The following is a 26,138-nucleotide window of genomic DNA, read 5'->3' as shown; positions in this document are numbered from 1 at the left end:
AATTACTTTAGTTCACAAGCTCTGCTCACTTTTAATGAGACTACAGCAGTTTACACAGACATTGTTCACTCCAACATTAAGATTATAATTTAAAAAAATAAAAGTAAAATCTAAATTTTCTACAGAAGATACACTGTCCCCAACCAAAATTTAAATTACATATAATACCTCATATTGCAGTTGCGTGAGTAAATCTAGATTTAAATTTGGTTCAAGGCCTGAGTCAGGCAGTTTCTATTCCTCTTTTTTTGTGGTATTCCAGCATTAAAAGCCAATAAATGAGCATCTCAGCAAAATCATTTCCTGCATAAGAGTGGCGTAAATTTTCAGCAGTGAGGCTCAAGAGAGATCAGACAGTCGGACACAATCTTTATTTTTAAGAAATCGAAACCTACTGGAATACAATTAGACCACATATGATTGTCAGAGGCACATTTCAGTTTAAAATCTCTCCACATAAGATGACCCCTGAAGTAGAATACTCTTGACCCTGAAACCTGACCCTGTTTTTTATTATTATTGGTAAATGACAGGTAAATTGACATGGTATTTAGCCTTGCATTGCAAAAAGTCAGGGAGTTTGTAAGGGCACAGGAAAAAACAGCGGAGAGCAGATTTTGTGTTATTCTGACTATAGTACCCTTCTATGGTATGCTGCTAACAACTCTTCAAGTAGTATGCACCTGTCAGACATCCACATACTAGCACTTGGAAATATGCCGGAGACATTCAAAATTTGTTAGCCAGCAGTCGATCCACAAAGCAATCTGACACGTTTTTCATTCCAGTCAGTTTTCACCGATTTCTCAAAGCTCGATGACAATAATGCCATGAAAAAATGCTCCCTTAAATGTAACCGCTCCTCCCTTTCCCTTTCACCACGTCACAACACAAGAATCTTTGGAGTGGATGTAAAAATAGGATTATAATAGGAAAAGAGAGTGTTTCTTCCATGTGTTGTGATAAGCTTTAGACACATACATGGTCACTCTTTGGACAAACTCCCTGCATACATTTTACTGCTGTACATTGTTTACACTTTTTTGTTTTTTTTTACATAAATACAGAAACTCAAATTTTAATGAGGTTTTCAAATTTACAAAACTCTCTGCAGATCTCCAATATATGGTGGAATATATTAGACAATGCATTTGTAAAAATCCATTGGATCCATTCAACAGAAGTCACTTTCCAGAGCAACACAGAAAAATTCAAGAAACTTTCTGATGTCCAATTAACAATGACATCATGCAGAGAGTGTCAGAAACTACAGGATGTTAAAAAGGAAAAGAAAAATGTTCCATGTGCCAGTTTTTCCCTGGCAAAGAGTATTTTGGCTCTTTTAGGGTTAAAGATCTGATGGTTAGGCAGAAGGGAGAGAACAGCTTGACTTACCCCTGCATATCCGAGTTGTCGGGATCCCTGTCAGATAAGACCGTCTGTACCATCTCTTGCTTCAGCTCTCCGATTTCTGAGGCAAACGTATCAATCAACTGCATAAGAAAGAAAAAAAAAAACACCAGAAAAGGAAAAGTGAGAGAGATCCCAATGACAAGCCAGAAATTGTCAGATGCCAAAACCATCTGTACCATCTCTTTCTTCATTCCACCAATTTCTGAGCAAACGTATCAATCAACTGCAGAAGACAAAGAAAGAAAAAAAAAAAAAAACACCAGAAAAGGCAAAGTGAGAGACCCAATGAGAAGACACTGTCAGTCACCTTCCTGTGGGCAAGAAATTGACTGCATCATCACACAATATAAGTCAGGAACAATTTCCCATTTTTGAAAAAAAAGAGACAAAGAGAGAGCAAAAACTAAACTGCGAAATCCAAGACAATTTTCTACTTACAGGAAGGCAGTAAGTCAGGCTTTTATTTAATAGAATAGAAACCATTCAGGCAACTCTGTGCTTTCATCTTCCACTTCAAAAACACTGGATTAACAGTATAACTAACAAGCTTTGCCTTTCCTGAAACACAAATGACTATCCCAATATCTCTGACATTAGGCAAATAAAAACCAAAAACAAACCAACCTTAATTTAATCCCAGTAAAGCTATGAAAATATAGATCTATAGTTAATATTCATGTGAATACATTATAAAGGAAACTAGTCATCAGCAAATGTGGGACAAGTTATAATAGGGTGCTTACTGAGACGTTAAAGAACAAGTAAATTGGGATAGTTTGAATTAAATTTTCAGATTACAGTTATATTATTCAGTTATAAAAACACTGCAGATATGGGAACAATAAACTAAACATTTTCTGGCATCATTTATTTTTTCAAGAATTCGAGCCATAGACGGGAAACAAATATCTGTACAACACGTTCTATCTTCCTCAGGAAAACAAAGGTTTCCTGGAAATCACAGTAGGTGGGAGCATTATGAACAAGCTCAATAAGAACTGGAAAAGCAGATTCGCACCTGCAATACATAATGATATGAGCAATAATTTCGGAAGCAAGCAAACCCTGCTTTATGACGAACAAACAAACAAAACAAAATGGATGGAACTTACATTTCCTGATGTAGGCAAATAGAAAAGCGCTGTCATCAATGTAGATTTACTTGACACTTTTTAGTTTCACAGCTGTAACATTATTTTGAGCTCTGAACACAAACCTATCATTTTCTACTTTCAGGGAACCTTTCAAAAACATTATTGCTACCACTCTTACAACTCAGAAAGCAAACCCTGAAATGTACTGTTTGCTTATCTTTACGAAAGAGGCACACGGGGCTGGCGAATCGGAAAGTCAGCCTTTTCAAATGATTAATATATCTCTTCAGAAATAATTAATATAATCTGTTTGGATATTAAGTATTTAGCTGCCATGCAAACAGGATTGACTTTAGTTCAGATCTACATGACAAATAAGATAAACAATACATGTAATTCAGTATGTGGCTTTTGAAGTCTCAACCATGTATAGCTTAGGGGTTTGATTTTGTTCATAGCGATTTACTTTTCATTATAAAAGCTTAATTGTATGCAGCCTGTACACACCTTTGGGTACACAAGTAGATTTCTACTGCATATTCTGTATAGTTTTCAGTTTCAGCATCTGAATCAGACATCATAATAATCCAACACAATCATTAAAGCAGCAGGTACAATTGCACTTAAGAATAATACATAATGTTTGCTTGTATCCTAGAAACTATGGTATTTATCACTTCATTCACATGGTACTTCTATTTTACACTGGGTTTAAGATAATGGTACTGCAGTGTTTTTAATATCCAGTATTTAGCTTAGTATATATATATATATATATATATATATATATATATATATATATATATATATATATATTTTAAACCTCACTTAAAATAAGTGTTTTTTCAATGAAACTAAAAAAAAAAAAATTGAGAACACACAAAATAAGTGGGTGAAAGTTGAGTATACTTTAATTTGCTCATGATAACACACCATTAAAAAAGTTTAAACTCTATGGGAAGAGGAGCCAAAAATAATAGACAGACTATAAAAATAAAATGCTCCCGTAACTGGGTTCTGAAATCCTTTGGTGACAAATGAACCTATGGTCACAGAAGGGAAGCAAAAAAAAGTACAGGAAAGGCATGAGAGTTTATGGTTTACTTGAACAAAGCCTTTCTGCTGAGCAAACTGCAGAATGATAAAGCACAGAGAGCGGAGCTTGGATCAGTGCCATAGTTGAAAAGCAAAAAAATATCAACACTCAGAGGCCAGGCACAGTCTAATAAGTCAAACAAATCATGTACAGCTTAGACACAATTTAGTAGTAAACTGTGAAATTAATTCCAAAAAATATCTAATCTTCTATGCTCCAGATTAGTACTCTTTATAGCTTCAGAACAGATGTGCAGAAACCTCCACAAAGTACCTCAAACAGCCCACTCTAGTCTCGGGCCAAAGAGACCACCTCCGCACAAATTACAGTATTCACAGTATTCAGTACCTTCCAGGCAGACTAGGGGATATGGGAACTGCTTTTCTTCCAGCCGTAGGACAGGGTTTCAATGTGAACAGTAGCTTTAAAGTCTTTGCAAGGGTATTATCTCCTAGACAGCTGTTAATTATGTATTAAACATCAGCTACCGAGGTGTAGCTACACAGACAAACTATAGCCAAACTGGAGTGTTGATACAAGCAGGAAGGGAAACTAAAGGTTTAAGGTTTGAGAAGCTAAACTCCCTCCATGGACTAAACATTCGACAAACTCTTCAAGAAGTAGTTAGACTATTCAGTCCCTTGATGTTAGCTGTACTGCCCAATTCTGCCCTATGCTTACATAGTGTTGGAAAAATGTCCAGTAGGCGGCAGTAGTAGCATTGCGAGAGAATCAAGTCTTCTAACAATATTAACACCTATAAACATCAATAAAGGTATTGCAATATTTCTGTGTGAGTCAGGGAATCCGTCTGGTTACTGATGTAACATTAGCATTTAAAACTACAAGGGCTAATGTATTTCACTGATACCGGTCAAACATTTGTGATATTTGATTAAACATGTAGGCAAACTTTCAGGATAACTGAAGCTTTTCATGTGAAATCTAAATACATCACAATGTACCAGACCGCAAGAGCCATATGGCCTAATGGATCTGAGTTGGCGGATGACTCGGCAGAATGGAATCAGTCTTTATTATTGTTTTCCCAGGCAGCACATTTCACTGCAATTAAAGGCATACACTTGTATTCCTAATGCACTCATCATTGTTTGATTGATGCGTTTCTATTTTCTGAGGAGTGTTTACTTAAGGTTATCATTGTTGTAAAATAGAAGACATTTCTCACCTTGCGTAATTCAAATTCCTTATGACAGCCAGTCATTGCATACGGTAACAGATAAAAAAAAAACTACAAAAAAACATACAAAATGTATTAAAAATAATAATAGTAAAAAAAGAAGACTACAAAAACGCATAGAAAAGTGTATATATAAAAACACTACTATACTATGTTTACCCATGTCCAGAGTAAAATATGAAGGACAATTACTAGTGAGTGACATAAGCACTTGTCTTGCTTCAGACAGCACTGTTCTGGTTCCAGTGCTTAAAGTATTCAAGCAGGAATTCAACCCAAAATCTAAGTGGTTTACTGTGGATTATTCCCTTATTAATGGAATAATTGTATCAGTTACATTGCTTGAATTCTACATTTTAAGTCTTGGTTGCGATGCAGTCATTCTTATTTTAATAAAAAGGTGATAAAAGCTTCACCTCAGACAAACTGTAATACCCTGCTATTACCACAACAGTTAAAGGACAAAGAGTGTCAGCATTTTCCTGGAGCCTTAAGCTTTTACCTCATCATCAGCGAGCACAAATTATAAAGCAACGTTCTCCTCCTCTGACCACTAAGAGCTGCCAAAAAAACAATCCAAACAATGCCTTGTGAACAAAACAAACAAACCCACCCAATCAGAAACATCCCTTTTGGGAAGTCTTTTGGAGTATTACAATGAAGACCCCCCCCAACCTCCCCCCTGCGACAAGGAGCCTAGATGTATAGGCTAACATTATAGCTATGATTCTATGCATGTATTTGGTTTATCGATCAATTAAATCAATTACATTTAAAAGGAAAACATCTCATCCCAACTTTTTAAGCAAATGCTCAGTCGAATTTACCCTTCACATTGGAACTGGTACTTTCATTTGTGCACCATGCCTTTTTTTCCCCCAAGAACATAGCAAATTCCTTACAGCTTACAGAAGCCCAAGGGAGATTTGCAGAGATAAAAACACTACACAGTGATGCAATAATTTGGGCAACAAATAACGCACTGTTAGAATAAGTTGCTTGAAAAAAATAAAAAAAATAATTAAAAAGGACATTAACACTTGTATAATGAACAGATTCATAGAGCATTCTGGGCTTGTAGCCCAGATTTAGCCTTCAGATGGCAAAATAAATAATCACTCCTGTTTTCCCAATAATTTTTATAAGGAAAATCTGATGTCACACTATATATAATGAAGGGTGGCATGCCAAACAGTCCCTTCAGACGTTCTCAAGAAGAATAGTTCCAAAAGTTGTCAATAACCTGAGAGGTAAGCTATTTCCTGTATGGAGCATATAAAAAGGTTTATTCAAAAGAAAAGTATTTATATACACAAGGGATTCATCCCTTCCAGATGCTCACTGGCTTATTAGCTCTTTAGTGTCACATGTGAAGTATAAACAGTGGAATAAAATGCACTTTCAAATCAGTAGAATTGCAATCGGAAAGTTTAAAAAATGTCCATGCTATGATGTAGGGCCTGAATGCATTTTCAAAATGTTTTAATTTAGTGACTTATGGTCCTTCTCATTTTTATGGGTAACTCCCATGTAAAATAATCTCCATTAAAAGAAAAAAAAAAAAGCATTTGGTCGTGGGAAGATTGGCACGGTCAGCTGAACTGATCCTTGGACACTTTGCAAACAATGATCTCTGAGAATCACTACAAGAAAGGGACAGACAAACAGCATCCACACAACACTGCTCTCAGTGGTCTAGTATTACTTCTGCAGAGGTCTCTGTCCAGCACCACAACTCCTCACTTGTGTCCAGCTGTGGAAGCATGTTTCACAGGGATTATATTTCAGGATGGACTGGACAGCTGCATATTAAGAGTGCGCAGTCACTGAGTGCTAAGCCTCACTTAGTTCACAAATCAAGTATTTCAGGTGCCAAGCCCTTGACAATAGATTAACCTCACCTCACACATTAAGGGCGTTTAAGGCTGTAGAGGTCATCAGGAGTGAAACTACAGGCTAACTTTGACAAGTCTTAACACTATGACTAACTGCTCATTGAAAGCATCCTTCAATTAATTTCAGACAATGCTGTATGAGCCAGTGTGATGTCTATAAACACAAGCACATGTGCGATCAGTTAAAAGAATATAAAATAAAAATAATCACCACAATAATAATAAAACATGTTTTTCTCTGCAGAAGTACGGAGAAAGTGCCGTAGTGGAATGAAGACCTGAATGAATCAGATTTTCAACGTGACCAGATTACTCAACAAATAGACCTACTACAGCACTCTGTAACTACATGTGCACTAGAGTCCTATTGGGAGATAGCCAATCACAATGGAATTTGGGGCCTCTTCAATGACTATAGAAGTCATTGTAACAAAACATTGCATTGTACTGTTGTTTGAGACACCCAGTTCTGGATCTCAGCAATGTGTGCAGCTTCACAAGAATCTCTCCACCAATAAACCTGCTGGGTATGGAATACACAGCGATGATTTCTATACCTCAGAGACCCACACAGAGTACCTTAGTTCTGGCGAAAGCTGATGAATTTCAGAACTATCTAAAGCATCAAATCTACCACACAAATGGTTTTAAATGTTTAGATGTGGACATCCATGCATTCCTAAAAACTGTAATTTTACTGAGCAATTAGAAGCAATGATGATGTGCTTAAATTTACTCATATGCGAATAAGCTTCTTCACAAAGGTTGCAGTCAATACTTTCCTCTAATGCACACACACACCCTTGAAGTATGGCAGGACCCTCCACTATGATGCTTTTAATGCTGCAGATAAATTAAGAAATCTGGAAGACACACATACCATAATTTCCCAAGATAGATAGATATGTAAATTAAAACAAATGGAATAAATTAGTAATCAGGGGTAATCAAAACACTGGAATTAAACTGCATAATCACAACAGGAGGATGTATTCATGGCCCTCTTGTGTGTCCATTGAATGAAGGCTGGCATGTAATTCAGAGAAGAGTCATTACCCCCTTCAACACAAATAATGCCTATTGGCCTTTAATTCTCAGGCAATTAGACCCAACCTGTAAGTGCATAAATCTGGTCAGGTTCTGGCTCTCTGTCTAAGCTGGAAAGCAGACAGATTCCCCACCTCATGTTTACTCTACCTTTTCCAAAATCACAAACTTCTATCAGTGCAAAGTGAAACAACTCAATTGTTTATGCAAGAGAGATGATTTTGGAAGAAAATATCTTGCAGAAATAGCAATACAGGTAAAACAAGCTCTGCATCTTTAGTTTATCACTAAAAAGCATCTTACATATCCTGAAACAAAGATGAAATTAGAAATGCGGAAGAAATATCTAATTTGCAGGTAGTCTACCGTTAACCTTTAACATGCACAACATTATATACTGACCCAAGTCCACAAAAGGACACTGCTCTCCATTTATAAACAACAACAAAAAAGTATTCAAGGTTAATATTTTACTCTCATCCTTAAATAGCAATGAATAATATTTATTAACATTTTAAAACAAGGGAAAGTATGATACTTCCAAGCTACTCTTTAGTCCTGAAGATCTGTAACTTTCACCTTTTGTCTTTTTTGGCGAAGATTGTTCATCAGCAGCTGACTCTCTCTTGAACTAGAATGTGACGAGAGTTGCGTACTAGAAAGCGAGTGAGAGATTCATAGACAGCGCATGGGAATAAAGTGCAAGCCCCCCGCAACCCCTATACCCCCAACCTGTTTACCTTGAAAAAGCTTCCTGTCCGATCCAGCAGACAGGGTTGCACCAGCGTGCTCGCCATCCTGCCCTCGCGGTGTCTGTGAAGGCTCTCTCACCCCCCAAAGCCCTGAAAGCAGAGACACATAATGGTTAGTCCAGGCTGTAGGAAATTCCATTGTGAGCCGCAGGAACAGTCACAACATCAGCTCTGCCAAAGTTCTTTCTTTTTTTTTTTTTTTCATTTCCCCATCAACAAGAGCCATGCCTCTGCTCTCAATCCCCTCCCCCTCTCCCTACCTCCCTCCCTTTCCTTCCTTCTCTCCCACCTCCAAGAACGTCCTTGCTAATCCTGAGGATACACTTCAGACATGATTACAGTACAGCGCACGTGATGTATGCCTGATATTTTGTTGATTTAGCTGCAGGGGGTGTGTTTGTTTGTTTTTGTTTTGTTTGGGTTAATGTTATCCTGTCCACCAGCTTCCAGACTGCTGACTTACTAAATGTGAAACAATCTTATCCTCAGACAGCCTAGTGCCCTCCCAGGAGTATAGGGGTAGCGTGCTAGATTAAAAATCTTTCTTGAAACACTGGACTCTCTGATTTGGACCCTGGTTTTCCAAGGCAGCCCACGCTGAAGTGATTAGGACGCTGGCAGGTGTACAAAGTGACAGTGAACTGAACTGATGTCCAAGGAAAGAATTAAAAAATAAAAGACCAAAGCCATTGGAATCTCAGCTCTGGATTGTTCCCATTACTCTTTTGCTGGACAGGACAAGGCAGCACACGGGATAGGTGCAATTAGGGATTTAAATCCTTGTCTGAACTTCCACAGCAGCTCTGCTCAGTGTGGAAATTATTAAACAAGAAATGCCATAGTACTTACGTGCTTCTGTGAGCTAAATATTATTCTCTTTCAAATGTCAGATTATATCCCAGAGGGCTGAGGCACGGCACTTTTGCAATCTCTATTTTGTGAGGCTTTTTGTTTGAATTTGCTTTGTTTTTCCAGACAGAACAACTCTCACAGGGGAACAGTGGAAACCCAAACAGAAAATATGCTAATGGTTCATTGTGAAAAGAAGGTATTTTGCCTGGAAATTGCCTGCAGTTTACTACAGTCACTATTGAAGACTTTGTTCTAGGTTCCGCACAAAAACTTGTATTTATAGGTGATGATTACAAGCAATTTGAATTAAAATATAACATAGAAACAGGGGCACAAACAGACCATATTTGTAGAATAAAACATAATTAGAATAAAAATAACAATTAAAGCTCTCAATAAATACATTTAAAGCTTGATTTTTTCCATGTATTACTAATCTGTTATTAAAATATTATTATTTGATCAGCCTACGTAACCTGCATTCTTTTATATGAACTAAGATGAATTTGTATGATGACTAGCATGGCTCTAGGACTAGCACTAGACTGAACTGGGCTGAATATAAAACAGGCATCTACAGAAGGAAGAAAAAACAACACTGGAGACCTCCCTAACTGAAGTACTTATAAGATTTGTGATTCAAATCCGCCCAATCAGCACTGACGAAGTTCAATGCATTGATCAATGACCAGAAATCTTCAGTCCAAAAAGCTGCGAGCATTACAGTGTGTTAATCTCAAAATATTGTGGTATGAGCATCATAGACTGACATTCCCTGGAGTGCCTTGGAGATAGATTTATGGCACACAGTTCAGAAGATAACACGGCCCAAAGCAAATTCAGTATTTCCTGAATGGGGGGACGACGACTCCGTAACTTAATTTGGTTCTGAAAGGAAAACATTTAGCACTTCACAAATATTAGCACCCAGTGTGATGTATGGAGGAATATGTTCTAATAAGTGTGTATAAAAGGGGTCAAAGACAAAAACCACTCAGGCTTTAATATGAATATTTCATGTGCTGAGGCATTTAAAACATTTGCTTGGGGCATGTCAAAACTTGGAAGCAGCAAGGAGGTAGATACTCTCACCTAATAACCAGCGTTGGCCATCTAGTTCTACTCTATATATAGGCGGATAGAGTTGACTGATTGCAGTTCTGATATCATCCTTTGTTATCTTTTGAGGTGTGTGTTTTTTTAACACATTGAAAACTGAGAAACACAAAACAGTGTTGTTGTGGTACATTTTTCAGGAAATGACCCATGAGAAGATCAAAACGCATATGGTCTCACAGCAGGAATTTCCTGAATCGCACTATTCAGTGGAATATGTGATCTGCATTCAACCACTGTCTGGTTCTGTTCTTAAGTAACTAGGTGTATTAAATAAGAGAAGTCCAGCTGTAACAAAAGCTATCAGACACTTTAGCCCTCCAAGAGCTGAAATTAATTTTGCCTCAAATTTGGCACAATGTGTTTACAAATGTTGATGTAAGCCGTCACTCTCGTATACATGTCATTCTTCCATTGCATCCGAAATAAATGGCAACTGTCCACTTCAAAGCCATCTGCTCATCACTGCACAACAAAACTTCCCATCAGCGTGCAGATGCTAAAAGTAAACAAACCAAATTTCATTAGCTGCTCTTAACATGCACAGCATGCATTGGTAATTACAGTTTACAAACATGCCCTGTACTACTGCCAATGTTCACAGCACAACGATTACGATCGAATGGCAAAATCAGTTTAACCCAGTTGAAAGGATAACGGGAAACAGTTAAAGGAAAGTTTCTAGTTCCTCAAGATGGGAAGAAGGTGTTTTTCAATCATTTATTTCCTGATGGTTGAGTTAGTTCCTTTAATATTAAATCGTTTCTATATTAACATTTTCAGATAAAAAATGATTGTCAACACTGCTCAACATGATTAAAGCATGACAAAGTATTGTGAATGCAGAAGTGGTTACTGCAGTTCATCCCAGCAGCCTACTGGCCAAGAAGGCTTTGGATACTTTTTTTTCTCCTTCAAGGAAATGTGAAAAGGATTTTCAGCACAGACAAATCAAGTCTCCATACTTCAAGGCAACAGGTATTTGAAATTGAACAAGAAACAAAGTAAAAAAAGATTACGGTACAGCGAGCTATTAAAACTTCAGCAACTTTTCCACCTTCTACTACTGCCATTGATAATAATAATAATACACTTACCTCTATTCAAAAACAAGCTATGTTTGTGTAGCACAAAAAAAGAAAAGTCCAACGTCCTGTTTTTTTTTTATTGTAAAGCAGAAAGCATCTGCTTGTAGACTCAGCTGCACCAACACAAAGACACGTTTGACTCTATTCACTCCTGTAGCATCTCGCTGCACAGAGATCCTTTATCCTGACTCCAGTGCAGAGGCACAGTGATAGAAGCAGAGTTGTGTTAAGTTTTGTTCTGCTGCACAGTGCCTGTTGGATGACCACAGTCCAGAGAGCAATGAGGCGGAAGGAGGACATGAAGTGTCCTTCCAAACATCATCGATTCATGCTGATGAACCACCTTTTGGAAGGAGAGGAAACTAGACTGGTGGTCAACATGGGGAGTATGCTGGAATATATGTTATACTTACTATTAAGTCACTTTAAATAAAAAAAAAAAAAAAAAAAAATTGAATAAATGTCTAGCACTAGGTTTATTGTTTCCTGTACTGAAATGGTCAATCTCAAAGTTCTGGGGTGTTCTTAAATTGCTCGGATTTATAAGATTTGATCTTTAATTTGAAGTTTTCAAGTGTGACAGGTACCTTCCTAAAATAGTTAAGTTGAATGGACAATGGATTGCAGTGGGTCCAGAGGTGTGGGAGGAATTTTGGACATCGCTGTGTAAGGCTGACCTCTGATTAACATGTTAGAGAACCACTAAATAGCTCAGGGATGTGAAATATAAAGTGCCAAGACCTCTCTCCATATGGTCCACATGTTCAGATAGTACAGGAAAGGCACAATTAAAATAACTCCTTCTCAGCACGTCAGTTAATTAGTACTGTATTATCCTTCCACAGAATTGCAAACTGAATTTGTTGCCACTTGGAAATACGGAGGAGTTTTATTTCCAAGTAAACAAGAGGAACCCAAGTGCCTGATCATAAAAGGCAGACTGGAATGAACTTTGAATAGAAAATAACATTAGAATAGAACAGAATTACATAGTCAAGGGGATAGCAATGGTGTGTAGCTACTGTATCTGTAAGAATCTTTCACTGGTGAGTGCAAGTGTTTAGCAGACTCAGCACTACACTTGACAGCTCTTAACGATCTATGATGGGAGAACTTGCCAACATGTTTAAAAAATATATTTCACACTAAATAGTGGAGATTTTATTATCTAGGACCGGCTTCCAAGTCCTATCATTGATAAAATACCACCTGACTACACAGACACATTAAAAACAATGTAGACGAAAAGGATTGACTTTCCACAAGACCATTATCACAGCATGTTAAATAACACCAAATCTTTTGTAGAACATGGGGAAGATTCTCCTCCTATCGAATGGTTGCATTAGTGTCGGAAGCAGTCATCTGTAAAACACCATGTCTGCAGGATGGAGAATCTGAAGATACTATGGCAAATGGTTCTGGATACCGACAGCTTTAAGCGATATAGCATAGCCTAGTTAGTATTAGGAATCACATTATTTACAAGGTTAATACTCAACTGAAGTGGAAGCGTTGTTCTCTCATTTTTAAACTACTCCTTCAGCACAAACAACAGACCCTTACAATTGTCCAACTTCTCATCACATAAATAATGTGATATCAAATCCCATCATAGAATGGAGATCTAGTCTTCATGTTGATAAAAGAAGAGTCATAGATAGTTGAATGTCAAAATGTTAAATTTCCCCTCAAACATTTTCATCATTTATGACGTTCAATGGTTTGAATTCTCACTATTAAAAACACAAAACAACTCTGGACTGTACATTACTTTGCATACCACTAAAATAAATTGTAATTGAGTCAATTGTAATCTTTAGGTCTAAGGCATTTGTCCTTCCTTCCCCTAAAGATAACACTTTCCTATAGTGGAATTGTTGATATGTCAATTATAATGCTGGTCTCAAAACCAATAAAAAAGTTTTTAAATACTGAAGAGCGTCTAACAATCCTTTGGGATGAATCGGCATGTACATGTACAGATCTTAGCAAATGACAGAGAGAAGAACAGACCATGCTTTTTCAGTACAGACATAATACATTCGAAAATGCCCAAGTTTCAAAATGTGCAGAAATTGCAACATGTGCACCACATGCACATTATGTAATAGAATGAGAGTGAATTACACTGACTGTGGGGGTATTGGTACCATTTATTATCATCTGAATACACTTACATGTGTTGGTTAATTTTCTGCATACCCACATCTCAGTATAATATGTAAACACATTTTTATAACTATATATATTAATAGATTACTTGGTGAGTTTTTTTTAATTCATCAACAAACACATGCAGTGGTCACAATTCAGAATAAAAGGACCGATTTATTTCTTGTTCATTTTGGAACATATCCAAAAGGTCAGGTTGTGTGGCTGTAAATAGAAAATAGGAGCTAGTCAACTACAGTGTGACCAGACAAGATTTAAACAATTTGCTTTTCAATTTGCGATTGTATAAACATTACAATTTGTTTTTCTCTGACCGTCTCTCAGGGGGAGTTGGAGGAAAGCGTTACACAGACAAACAAAGTCTACAAAGCACTTGATCCAAATGGGACTGCATGCTTTCCATTTCCAAGAAACAGGATGATAGTACAAAGTATAAACATGAAACAAATTGGAGGAATTAGATTCTGCTCAAACTGCTAATGGTACAACTGCATTCAAACAACCTGAATAACTGGTTCCACCACAGACTAATTAAAACCAGTAACATTTAATTCTCCTTATTTCCATAGCTGGCTGTCTAATACGGAGAGAAGCTTTAAACCTCGTGGATTGAGTAAATAGAACTCAGGCCCATATCACGGATATCCTCCTGAAAGGTTTATTTAGTAGAATTATTAATCACCACACAGAAAAAACACCAATCCTAAAACAGAAAATATGACTAATGTAAAAATACACATTATGTTAACCAAGTGAAATATTCACATCCCTTGTACTTTTTCACATGTTTTTGTTATATCTGACATTTTGATGCATTTAAATTTATTTTGATTAAAAATAATAACCTGTAATCAATGCAGGCAGATCCTTGAGGGAAGCCTGCTTCAGTCTGCAAAAGACTGGGACGGAGATTCACCTTACAGCAGGTGAATGATAATGACCCCAAGCACACAGCCAAAGCGACACTGGTGTGGCTAAAAAAATAAGACAGTTAATCTCCTAGAGCAGACCAGTCAAAGCCCGGACTGGATCTGATTGAAAATCTGTGGCAAAACTTGAAGATTGCTGTCCACCACTGATGTCCACCAAACTTGACAGAGCTTGAACTACAGTGCCATGGAGAATGAGTGAATATTGCACAGTCCAGTGCAATCCTGGACTTATCCCAAAAGACTCACAGCTGTATTTACAGCAAAAGGTAGTTCTACTAAGCATTGGGGTAATTACTTCTCTAAACAAGACATGTGTTTTTATTTTTCATTAACTGTTGTTTAACAATACAAATTGTCTTGCCCTTCAGAGTGTTGAGAAGGTTGTGTTAAGGGTGAAAAATATCTATTTCAATGCAACCAAACTGTAATTCAATTGAATCCAATAGCCACTGTATATTATTAAGTCATGATATGTTAGGTCAGTCAGTCAGTCAAAAATCATATTTGCTAATAAGTTTCACTGCGTATTATTTTTGGGCATTAATCTGTTAGAAAATATGTAGGCAATGTACAATTGTGTACAGTTGGCAAACACGGTGAGGCCTAACTGTAAATAACTGCTTATAATGTCTACAGGGAAATAAGTGAAAAACATAGCTTGCTTACATTAGAAGAAACATCTGACCTCTCCAGTTTCCCAAAAAGGAAGTGTGGGGAAAAAATTCCCCACAAGGTTACATCAGGATATACCAAGAACATTTTGTGATTACTGGTTGAGCCTTTACTTTAAATCATAGCATTACAGCTCCATCATAGTTGCTGGAATCAACCAAATACACTGCAGTCTATACCCCTGAGTGTGCTTTATAGTTTCAGTATAACTTACTCTCCCAGCACCCTTCCATTTCCAACTGCAGAATATTCAGACTGGAACTGAAAAAGAGGAGCGGCATCTTAACAGGCTTTGGCACTTTGAGTCATGCGTTAACAGCTGGACCTTGCATTACTTTAAAGGACTACATCATTACCTAAAAATGTACAATAAAAAAATGTCCTGTTCTTAATTAAAGTATTGTAGATTGCAGGGCACAAAACTGGGACAACGTTAAAACGAGACACAGACATTCTACACCACTCAGTATACCAATTAAAAAGTTTGCCATTAACCAAAGGGATAAACAATAGCAAAGCCTATTTAAATGTTAATTAGGAAAACTTAGCACAATGACTGAACACTTTAAATATAAACATTTATTACACTGTTATGTTTTTACTTACTTCACAAATGCTTGGGAACTTCATTACTTAACGTCTAGGCCTACCTTACTATGCAGGCATGCGTTTCACGAAATGGCTAAAACCTCTGGATTCTTGTCTGTAGCAGCTTAATACTACCTGTAGGTCAGCTCTCATCCAAGAACACTGTCTTGATGATGATGATAATGATTATTAGTATTATTGTACCAAGCATATGTAAACGTCAGCCCCTTAGGCACCTATGCATTGGATTGTGACCTTGCCGGACCCTATGTCTAAGATTATGTTTATTTATTTCAAGAAAACAAGACAAGTGTGTCTTAAAAGAATATTTATTGTGGGTGTTACAATCTAGATGAGTTCCTGTTTACTTCTGATTCAACAGGATAAACCTCTAGTATCTTAAATCCCCAATTTTCAGTGTACTTCCATATTTGACTGAGACCAGGAAAAAGGAAGGCGTCTAGAGATGCGTCTGACTGGAATTTTTAAAGAGGCCTGGATTAGATCTGCATCGAAAATTAACAATATCCCTGTGTCAACCTTCAAGCCTAGAAACCTTAAATGAACCAACCTTTACCACCATAGTGTGAACAAATGACTTCGAGAACACAACCCTTCAATGATTCTGCATTGTACATTGGAAGGTGATCATATACGATAACATTTTTATTTTATTTTTTAAAAATGTTTGATTAGACTTTCATAGCACACAACCACCCACGTGTCAGTTCCTGTGGAGTCAGGATCATATCATAATGTATAAATAATTAATAGGCCATCAAAATACCATCAAAACAGATATGCACCCTTACCTCATCTTATCGGTTAAATTCCACCACTAAGCTCATGGGTATAAACCTAGACAGAAAGGCAAACTACCTTTCTTTGTCAAATCTACAGTGTTTCTAACATAATATGACAGCACACAGAGGTAAACAAAATGAAAAAATCAAAATGCCATTGTTGTTGCTTTTTAATTGCGGTTTTCGCATTGGATTTTAGAGGAGTTGCAAACATGCAATCTTTAAACACTTCCATTATTCAAACACAAGAAGGAAAACATACTGACTGATTAAATGACTCCCTGGAGGCAGGTTCATTCATCGCATGCCTGTAAACACTTACAGCTTGTAAAGGGAGGCTATAGGTCTTTGACTTTGTAATGGTAAAATGGCAGAACATTGTTAAAAACATACAACATGGGATCAGTGCAGTAACACTGGTTGTGAAGGCACTGTTGGAGAGAAATTACCTCCAATCTGAAGCTTTGACGGCAACATGCTGGTAAGTGTTGTACATATGGCAGGGCCTAATGAATTAGCATCATAGCATCATTCCTACTCTCAGGAGGCATACAACAGCTAATGATTTACCTCAGTGTGTTATTAGTTTTGATTTCTGTGTAAGTTAAGCACTGTATAGTCATTATGCAGACATATGCGGTCATTGAAGTCTAGAAGGATTTTTTAAATATTTTCTCCCCCTCCATTGTGCAGTTATTGTGCAATACTCTCTCTAAAAATAGGCTATTGCGGAAAATACAAAATGTATGCATTCATATATTAATAGCCGGGTGGTTCGTTTTCTGTGTCACTTAGGCTACATCACTGATAAAAATACTCATGCACATTTGTTTTAATAAAAGAAAAAAGAGAACCATTCAAATAATTGAAAACACTCAAATTCATAGAATCAGTTTGATTGAATTATGTAGTATTGTGTACTGTGTTTAAAACCCTCTTTTATATAGGAATGTTCCCAAACTCTATAAGCGTGTGAGTGGGGAGGACCCACTGAAGAGACAAGATTTACAGCCTGAGAAATCCCTCTTGGTTTCGATGTAAGAAGGAGAAACTGTAAATATCAGGAAAATACCACTGGAAACATCATATGGATATGAGGGATATGATTTATAGATGTTGGTTCCATGTTTGATCTAATGCTGGTTAGGCAGTCCAAGACAACAGAGTGAATCATGTCAAGATTATTCCCATTTTGAACACATCTGCAATAATTCTGACATCATTCAACCACAATAATTTATTTCTAAGCTGCTGTTTTTCAGGCGGAACAAACACTACACACTTCAAAGATGCAAATTAATATTTCAAATGCACCAAAATGGCTATCTTTACAAATAGCTCATGAAAATAGGCTTCTCTCACCCCTGGCTTTCAACTCACACTGCGTGTTCATAAAGGAGGGCCTTGCTCAAGTTTTGCTCCAGGAAGCCAACTATACTTTGTTATCTGAAGGACACACCTAAGCTAAGTAAACCCTGCCAAAAGCTACCTCCACGCCTTCAGTACACGAGATCAGAGAGATGTATAGTGTTAAAGCTGGATAATTAAAAACATTTATACACTTTTTTACTCCACCTTGTGTCATATGAAATCCCTTGGACAGAGATTTGCAGTCCTACAGAGGCACAGAGTTTTTGGACAGAAGACCTAAATTACTTCACTGGATCAACTATTAGCCAAATTCAGGACTTCAGGCACTTGGTATGAAGCTATAGCTCCATAACTGAACAAATTAAGAGAACCACACTTATATTACCATGAGCAGTATTTAGCAAAAGTAAAAGGGTATTCCTGATACAAACTAAACAACCATATCTGCAATCACACAGATGGTGAATACAGGAACTGCATTCAATTGGTCAATTGTTGGTTCCTGTATTTCAATTAGCAATTAGCAATTTACTATATATTAAGTGTAACTCATGATCCAATTGTGCAAGATAGAGAAGCACAATGTTCAGTCTGATCACAGCAATTTGTAAACGCAGTAATTAGAAGGCCACAATTCGAATTATGACAATGTTTATTGAATTAGTTAAGCATCTGCTTGTTTAAAATAAGCTTACATACATACATACATACATACATGCTAAAACATACTGTAGATGTTGCTAATAAATAAAAAATAAAAAAGGGACAGTGCACTTTTGTTAATTGCAGATTTAAACATTTATTTGATAATTACTAATCTGGCCCATAGTGCTTTTTCTTGTTAAGCCACTGCTGTTTTATGGCACAATATCTGAAAATAATCCTCAATCACAACCAGATGTTGTGTAGCTTTTGTGCATCCTGTTGTGAAGCACAAACTTATGTAAACTGCAATTTTGAGGCTTGAGTTAAGCAGCAGCATGTTAAGCACTTAAGAAATACTGGCAATACTACCAACAGTACTGTGGGTTAATTGTCTGTACTTCACTTCTTTTTAATTACAATCAAATACCTTCGTAATTGTTCAATCATAAATGTGGGCATTCCTTGTCTGAATTCAAAGAACTGACCTGAGACTTACTAGGATTAACAATTGTTCAATGAAGATTTGTATTTATTACCGTGATACAACCTAGGAGAGATATCCACTGAATGCAAAATAATTCAGTAAATTAGTTATAAAATACACAGGTTCAAATGCTTTTAAAAGACATTTGTTAGAGAAAGTATCAGGAAAATCAGTGTTCATTCCTGAGAAACTATCCACAGTGAGAGAAAACTGCTTTCCTCAAGACCCTGTGAAATACTACAGGGAATACATAGGATCACATAAAGGACAACAGTCAGCAGAATGTGGGTAAAAAAACACCTCCAGCTACAGTATTTGCTGGCAGTGAAGTCTTTTCAATGGGGTTTCTGACAAACTGAACGTAAACGGCAAATAATCCAGATTCTCACAGTTTTTATGCCTATGGCAGTTCTACAATGTCTTGGTTTTCATATACTCTGCATTATAAACAAAATCATGCAAGCTTTTTGTTTTTATGAAGATCCTCGGGCTGAGGAAATCGGAAGTTCTTCTCTCACTCCACTGTTTATATCCTTCAAAATCTCCCTTAAAACCTCCCTCGAGAGACAAAAACAATTCCAGCTACACCAGTCACTTTGAAATATATAGAAAGCAACTCTAAGCCAATTTAAGGTTACATTAAGCTCTGTTTGGAAATATCTTGCAAATTCTTGGAGAACAGATAGTATTTGGCAAACACACTAACAGTGCTTGTTTTTTGACTGCAGTGTGATATAATTGTATGGCTTCGTCTTTTCCAGTGTCACATCTGTTCAGGAGAAAGTACAGTCATTTGCCGATTTCAATGTGTCAATTATCTTATGTCATGATTAACATTCTCAATGACAATATGGAGATTCCAGTAGAAGACAACATCCCTCATTCACTGCCGCCTCAGAGGAAGTATAAACACCTTGCAAACTGTTCTTCACAATTGTTTTGGTTACTCTGCACCCCCATCCCACTCTAAACTATAGTTGGAACACGCTTGTCACGCACATTAATAGACTCCCCTCCCACCAAAACATGCTAATCACTTCCACTTTGACTTCCCTATTCCCCATTCCCCATTCTGACCAGACAGTATTTATCTTCAATGGTTTCTTGGAAGTTGTGACAAATGCTGTGGTTTTGTAGCCACCCACCCCCTTTCCTGTTAAAGATACACATTAACGCCTGTAATAAGTAAATAAAAAGCAAAAACAAACAAAACATGTTGTTTTCTCATTTTACAACCACTAGGACTAGATTTTAAATGTTGAAAATCTAAGTTACTCATATACTATATAAAAGCCAGTACATGATATAAGCTAATTCTTGTTTTAGATCATGTTTTAAAGAAAGGTGTAGCTAATTAGGAAGGGAAGAGAAATCAAAATTACAATGACAAGTCTTCATTTCACTCTAAATGTTAGAGCATTATGGAGTTCAATGATGACAAGCTAGGCCTACTTCAACCCACTATTCAGTTAATCTGTGATTATTTAGTGCATATAAAGTTATCCACTTTAAATCCCTCTTAATTCAATAACATTTGTACTGTGCATATGGGTCTAGGAGCCATTCAAACTTGTCTCTCTGCTGGCTCAGTGCTTTCCCTGCTGCAGGTGCTGAGCAGATTCAATAGCATCTTTGCATGGGGGAGCTCAATGCTGGAAGTAATGTGAAACCCTATATACAGAAGAGAACAAATAAAAACAGCCTCCAGTCTGAAAAAATTAATTCTAGTTAAGCCATTACGATTCTGCCAAGATATTGAACTATAAGTTAATTTGAACAGTATAATCAATATGAAGTCCTTTAAAAAGCACTTGGATTTAAATATTGCATTGTGTACTGAACAGCAAAGGCAAAGGTAAGGCGTAAGAATGACTTACACAATTATGCAAGAAGGGAGGTAATGAATAAATGAATGAATGAATTAATTAATTAATTAATTAACACTTAAAAGAACATATTAAATCAGTTGGAACAAGTATTCTTTAGAAATTTTGCTTCTGGAAAAGAAAGATGATCTTCCGGGCGTCATCCGAGATGATTTTCCATTGCTAATGATGTCATAAGCTACTGACACTATTTGGGCAGGATTCTTCCTTGCTTTGAGCTGAGAGCTGCTTTGAAATACCTCAGATGAGTTCCCTCTGGGTTGGATATCTTAACCAGATATCTTGACATGCATATATTTTTTAATAATATCCAGACGTTTACAGAGGAAATGCCCCCAAAACCCTCAACTCATAGGACATGTAAAACGATATTTTCTGCATCTACCCCAATATTCAGTGCCTTAGTTCAACAGTGCATCCTGAATGACGAAGGTGAACCCTATTCATGTCTTTAATATAAAATTAAAATATGTATTTAGTTAAATCCACTATAACTGGAGATTTGTTAAAACTTAGTGAATACAAGAGTGCTTAGAATGGCAAATTCTTCAATGATGCAATGATATTTCAATGGAGATTTTTTTTGTTCTTATTTTCATGATGACATTTTTATTTCAATCACATGCATGTTAAATTCAGCAAAATAGGCCAAAAATGTCAAAACATTCATCCAAAACATTTACAAGGCATATTGCCATATTTATTTATAAATATAACACATTCCCTTCCCACAGAAGCCATGGCGAAAACTTCGTTGCAAGCTAAAAAAAGCAGCTACAGTACCCATGTCACTGACTTTTATGATGCCAGTCCACAAAATTGCTAGTTTAAGTAAAGCATTTACTATAATTATCAGTAATATATGCTCCAAAGAGAGCATATAATTGAATGAAGTGACTTTCCAAACTACTGTTTGACAATATTAAGCATTACTGTGAAAAGGGCCTTATCAACCGTATTGGAGATAACTCGACACGTTTTTGAGATTTTACAATATAGATTCCAGATGTACAGAAAATGTAAAACACAGGAACATACAGGAAACATGTTTGAAGATGATATTTCCTCCAGGATGTTTCACAAAAAGCCAGTAGCTACGAATAAGGACACTGATGAAGGGAAAAATACAAAGTCAAAGTGCAGAAACATATGGACAAACATATGCCCAGAAAAGGCAAACCGATCTTTTAGAAAACAATGACGAGTCAAACCTTGTGAAATTACTTGTATAATGCATGATGGTAAAATATGCAAATCATTCTGTATTGGTTTACCAATAACAGCAGGTACCCCCGATTTAGAAAACATATGCTACAAATTAATTGCAGTGCCAACTTCTACAAATTACTTTCTGCTTTGGTTTGCCCTCAGGGGAAAAACATACTCAACTGTTAAAACTGAACTGGCTGTTGTCACTCTTTTCAAAGAATTCCTATACTCTGACGGATGTTCCTCACAATGTAGTTCCAGGTTTTTCATTAAGCTGTCTAGTGTATATTTCCTAGTGATTCATCATTTTGACAGATTTCTCCAAAGCTTTACAAACCTGGCTATATGAATTTGTAGTTTTTATGTTGTTTTGCTCTTAATAACCAAGAAAACTCAATCTGATCTAATACTTTAAAGATTATAAATAGTTTCTGACAAAAACAGAAACTACCTATGTGTTTTGGTGACTTGCCACATGCAATGCTTTGATCTCCCTCTCTCAAGCATCTAAAGCACAGCTAATTGTTTGACTTGCTCCGTCATTTTACTATACAACACAGATCTGAACCTATTTTAGATTAAAACAAAGGTAAAGTATTCTGACATTCAAGGAGAGTGCTTTATTTGTACATACAAGTATGTTTCTGAAGTCTGACTACATGATATTCTTAGCTTTTACAGCAAAATACATTTAATTTTTTTTTATTATCCTATCCTAGCAGAAAAGAGCATCACATTTTTTATTTCTAAGACAACCTTTCAAATAGCAGCATAAAAGGCTTTTAAATTTTATTCTTCCCATTGGTAATTACAGGTTCCGTGACACATGTCATTTCAAAAGGTGGAAATGTTACCAAGTACATTATTAAAAAATATATAATTTTAAAAGTATCTGGTTCTCTTTTCCATGACAACTGAAGGAGGCATCAAAAGGGTAAACCATAACTATGCTTTTCAGAGATGATTTAAGGCATGTTATAAATAGCGACCATATGGATAATCCAAGGTCTGTCTTGTAAAGCAGACAACAGACAGCTTACAACGGCAAGAAACCAGACAAACCATCATGTTGTGGTGAGGACTTCAATATACACCATGTGTTTTTGTTGGATGCTACATGGGAAGAATACTACTCAATTTCTTTATGTGTAACTAATCTCTCAAAAGTCAAATCTTATTATGATTACAACTTTAGTAACCACTAAATAAGAAAATACAAATAAGATTCCACGATGCAACATCTTACTAAATTAACTACAGTAAATGATTTGGTGTAAATTGATTTCACTCATTAGAGAGAATGAGAATAAATTAAATGTACACAAATACTTCGTTTTTCATGGTATCTTCCTAATAACATTACTAGCCTACACCTGCCAGTACTCATGACGAAGAGAAGACTAAGGTAAAGTTCAAATGGCGATCTGGCGTGTATCGGGTTGCAATCACTGTCATTACCTCATTATCTTGCCTCGTCATTCCAAGAGTTTAGGAAGGCCAAAAACCAGATGCATATGAGCACACAAATAACCTTACAATTTCAGCAGTTCAATCTCATTGACCTTTCCTCTGCTCAAATACTTATTCATACACTTCCTCGTAACCCATAGGCATATTTCTGGTTTGGATGGAACAATTTAATCTACTCCTTTAAATCTGAGTACAGGATGGCTACTGTCATAAAATACATTGTGGAAAGCAGCATTACATTAATGGAAACTGATTTTTATTGAGGGTGACTAAATACAAATATTTTTTTAAAGAGCTTGCTGTTACACTCCCAACCACCGTACGCATTAGTCTTTGTAATACAGTAATACAATGCAATGCATATACTAAAATCCTCTCTATACATTTCAATTTTAAAACATGATCAATTTCACAGTCACTGACTCAAATAGGTCACCGTATTGTGAGGTAATGATCACAAACATGATTTAGTGGCATATATATTTGATGTATTTGTAGTTTCACATCTAGGCACTATAGTTCTTTGCAGAAGTAAGACTTTGTAACAGCTGTTGTTTCACTTGGCTACTGTACAGTATTTCATGCACTAATGGGATTACATGGAGGAGCAAATAGGATCACTCTAAGTGCCTGTTGTGGATTCATTATTACATTTATTAATTCATGCATCAATCCTTGAGGAATGCTTTTCCTTACTAACATGTAGCAGGTGCTCTACAACTGCAATTTGTATATCGACTTAAACTCTTGCATGTCATGTCAGTCACCAATTTTACTAACACAGGGCATTCGTCCAGCATATCCGTTTCCCAAAACCCCATGGCCCCGCAATATATTTCAGAAGTGTAATACTTAACAGGTTAATATTCTGTATATTTATATGCATCAATTTGCTTCTTTATAAGAATATTTCTCCTTCCCAAAGCAGGAAGTCTTCCTAAAAAAATACTTCCTTTTCACCCTGCTTCTGCATCAGTTATCTCGTAACCCTGCTCGAGTCCAAAATCCCCCATTAGCACTGATAAGACTACTTGACCTACAATAAAAATGAGCAGTCCAGGACTAGTCGGAATTTGTGTCTGTGAAACCAAATACCTTTCAAAAGAGAAGTGTCCAGATCAGCGGAGGTTAATAACACATTGTGGTTAACAAAGACTCAAGAGTGAACATGACAGGGCTTCTCAAATACTGATGTGCAACAACAAGCAGCTGCACTTGTTTCCTCAAATCACAAGAAACAAGCAGTATAATAGGCTTCTCTTTCCTCTGTAATGGTTTGTTTGCCATATTAACTAAATCGTCCATATTCCGCCTTTCCCTTATTCCTGATTTAGTTATTCCAGAATAGACAGACTAGGTAAAGGTGCGACGCGACAGGTTTACCAGCGCCCATGATGCACTGCGGTCAGGTCTCATTAATCAAGTTTTCATATCATTGCAATTACGTGAAAAACACTTGTTTATTCGTAGGCAATGGCTTTCTAAATAAGATTGAACTCTTTTAAAGCAGTTTCTGTTCCCAAGCATTGATGGTCAACTTTCTGAAGTACTGACGTGTTTCATATATATAGATCTATTATTCTCTCAGGTGAGATCAATTGGATACATAAAAATATATAGATATAAAACACACAACAACAGAGCTAACGGTGTAATATTGCCTATAACACACAGCAATACCTACACAGTCTCCGTGTCCCTTTAACTGGAATAAATACCGATGCGCTTCAGAAAAGCCGAGAAGTGTCCGGCACCGGAGAGGTAGAAAGCGGCTGCAGATTGAAAACCTACCTCTTCCCTGTGCTCTTCTCCTTCTTTTTCTTCTTCTTCTTGTTGAGTCTGTTTCCCAACGCGTCTGTTCCCGGTTATTAGTAGTTGTTTACGGGTGCAACTGTGCGAGGGGATTTATCCGGGAAAACGTCATTCTCGGGGGGGGGAAAAGACGAGCTCTCCGTCCCATGTGTTTGACCTCCGCAGCAGCAACAACAAACTCCGGGAACAAAGTCAACTCCGCGTTACTTTATGATCACGTGTCCGCGCAGGAATGTCCCGGAGTTTCTTTGTTGGGCTGTTTTCATCTTGGCCTCAGTGCGTGCTTTTTCATTTATTTTACCTTATTTTTGTGTGCTTTTGTAATGTAGGGACCCCAAAGCTACGGAAAAACAGGTTTGCAATGAATTCCCACACTCGGGAAGTGGAACCTTTTTAAACGATCGTGATAACTCGTGATATTTTCTGGGGATAAAGACTGTGTTTCTGTAAGGCTAGCCTTATAGTCTTGTATTGACTTCAATTGGCGATTGCTCTTTAAAAAGACAAGTTGATGGGGGGGGGGAATGGCCACTTATT

The 26,138-nt window shown here is 36.8% G+C and overlaps 1 protein-coding gene across 1 annotated transcript in view; it reads right to left on the bottom strand.

Moving 5' to 3' along the window:
• rin2a (Ras and Rab interactor 2a) overlaps positions 1–25,779 on the bottom strand; it is a 45,230-nt gene extending 19,451 nt beyond the window's left edge. The window contains exons 1-3 of the mRNA XM_066696501.1: positions 25,581–25,779; positions 8,487–8,588; positions 1,396–1,493 (exon numbers count right to left, since the gene is read on the bottom strand). Coding sequence (XP_066552598.1) covers positions 1,396–1,493; positions 8,487–8,543 — 155 coding nt within the window. The 5' untranslated portion in view covers positions 8,544–8,588; positions 25,581–25,779. The remainder of the gene's footprint in view (positions 1–1,395; positions 1,494–8,486; positions 8,589–25,580) is intronic.
• Positions 25,780–26,138: the final 359 nt, after the last annotated feature.

This window comes from Amia ocellicauda, chromosome 23, assembly GCF_036373705.1.
Source record: "Amia ocellicauda isolate fAmiCal2 chromosome 23, fAmiCal2.hap1, whole genome shotgun sequence".
NCBI lineage: Eukaryota > Metazoa > Chordata > Actinopteri > Amiiformes > Amiidae > Amia > Amia ocellicauda.
This window is presented reverse-complemented; position numbering and strand designations above follow the sequence as displayed.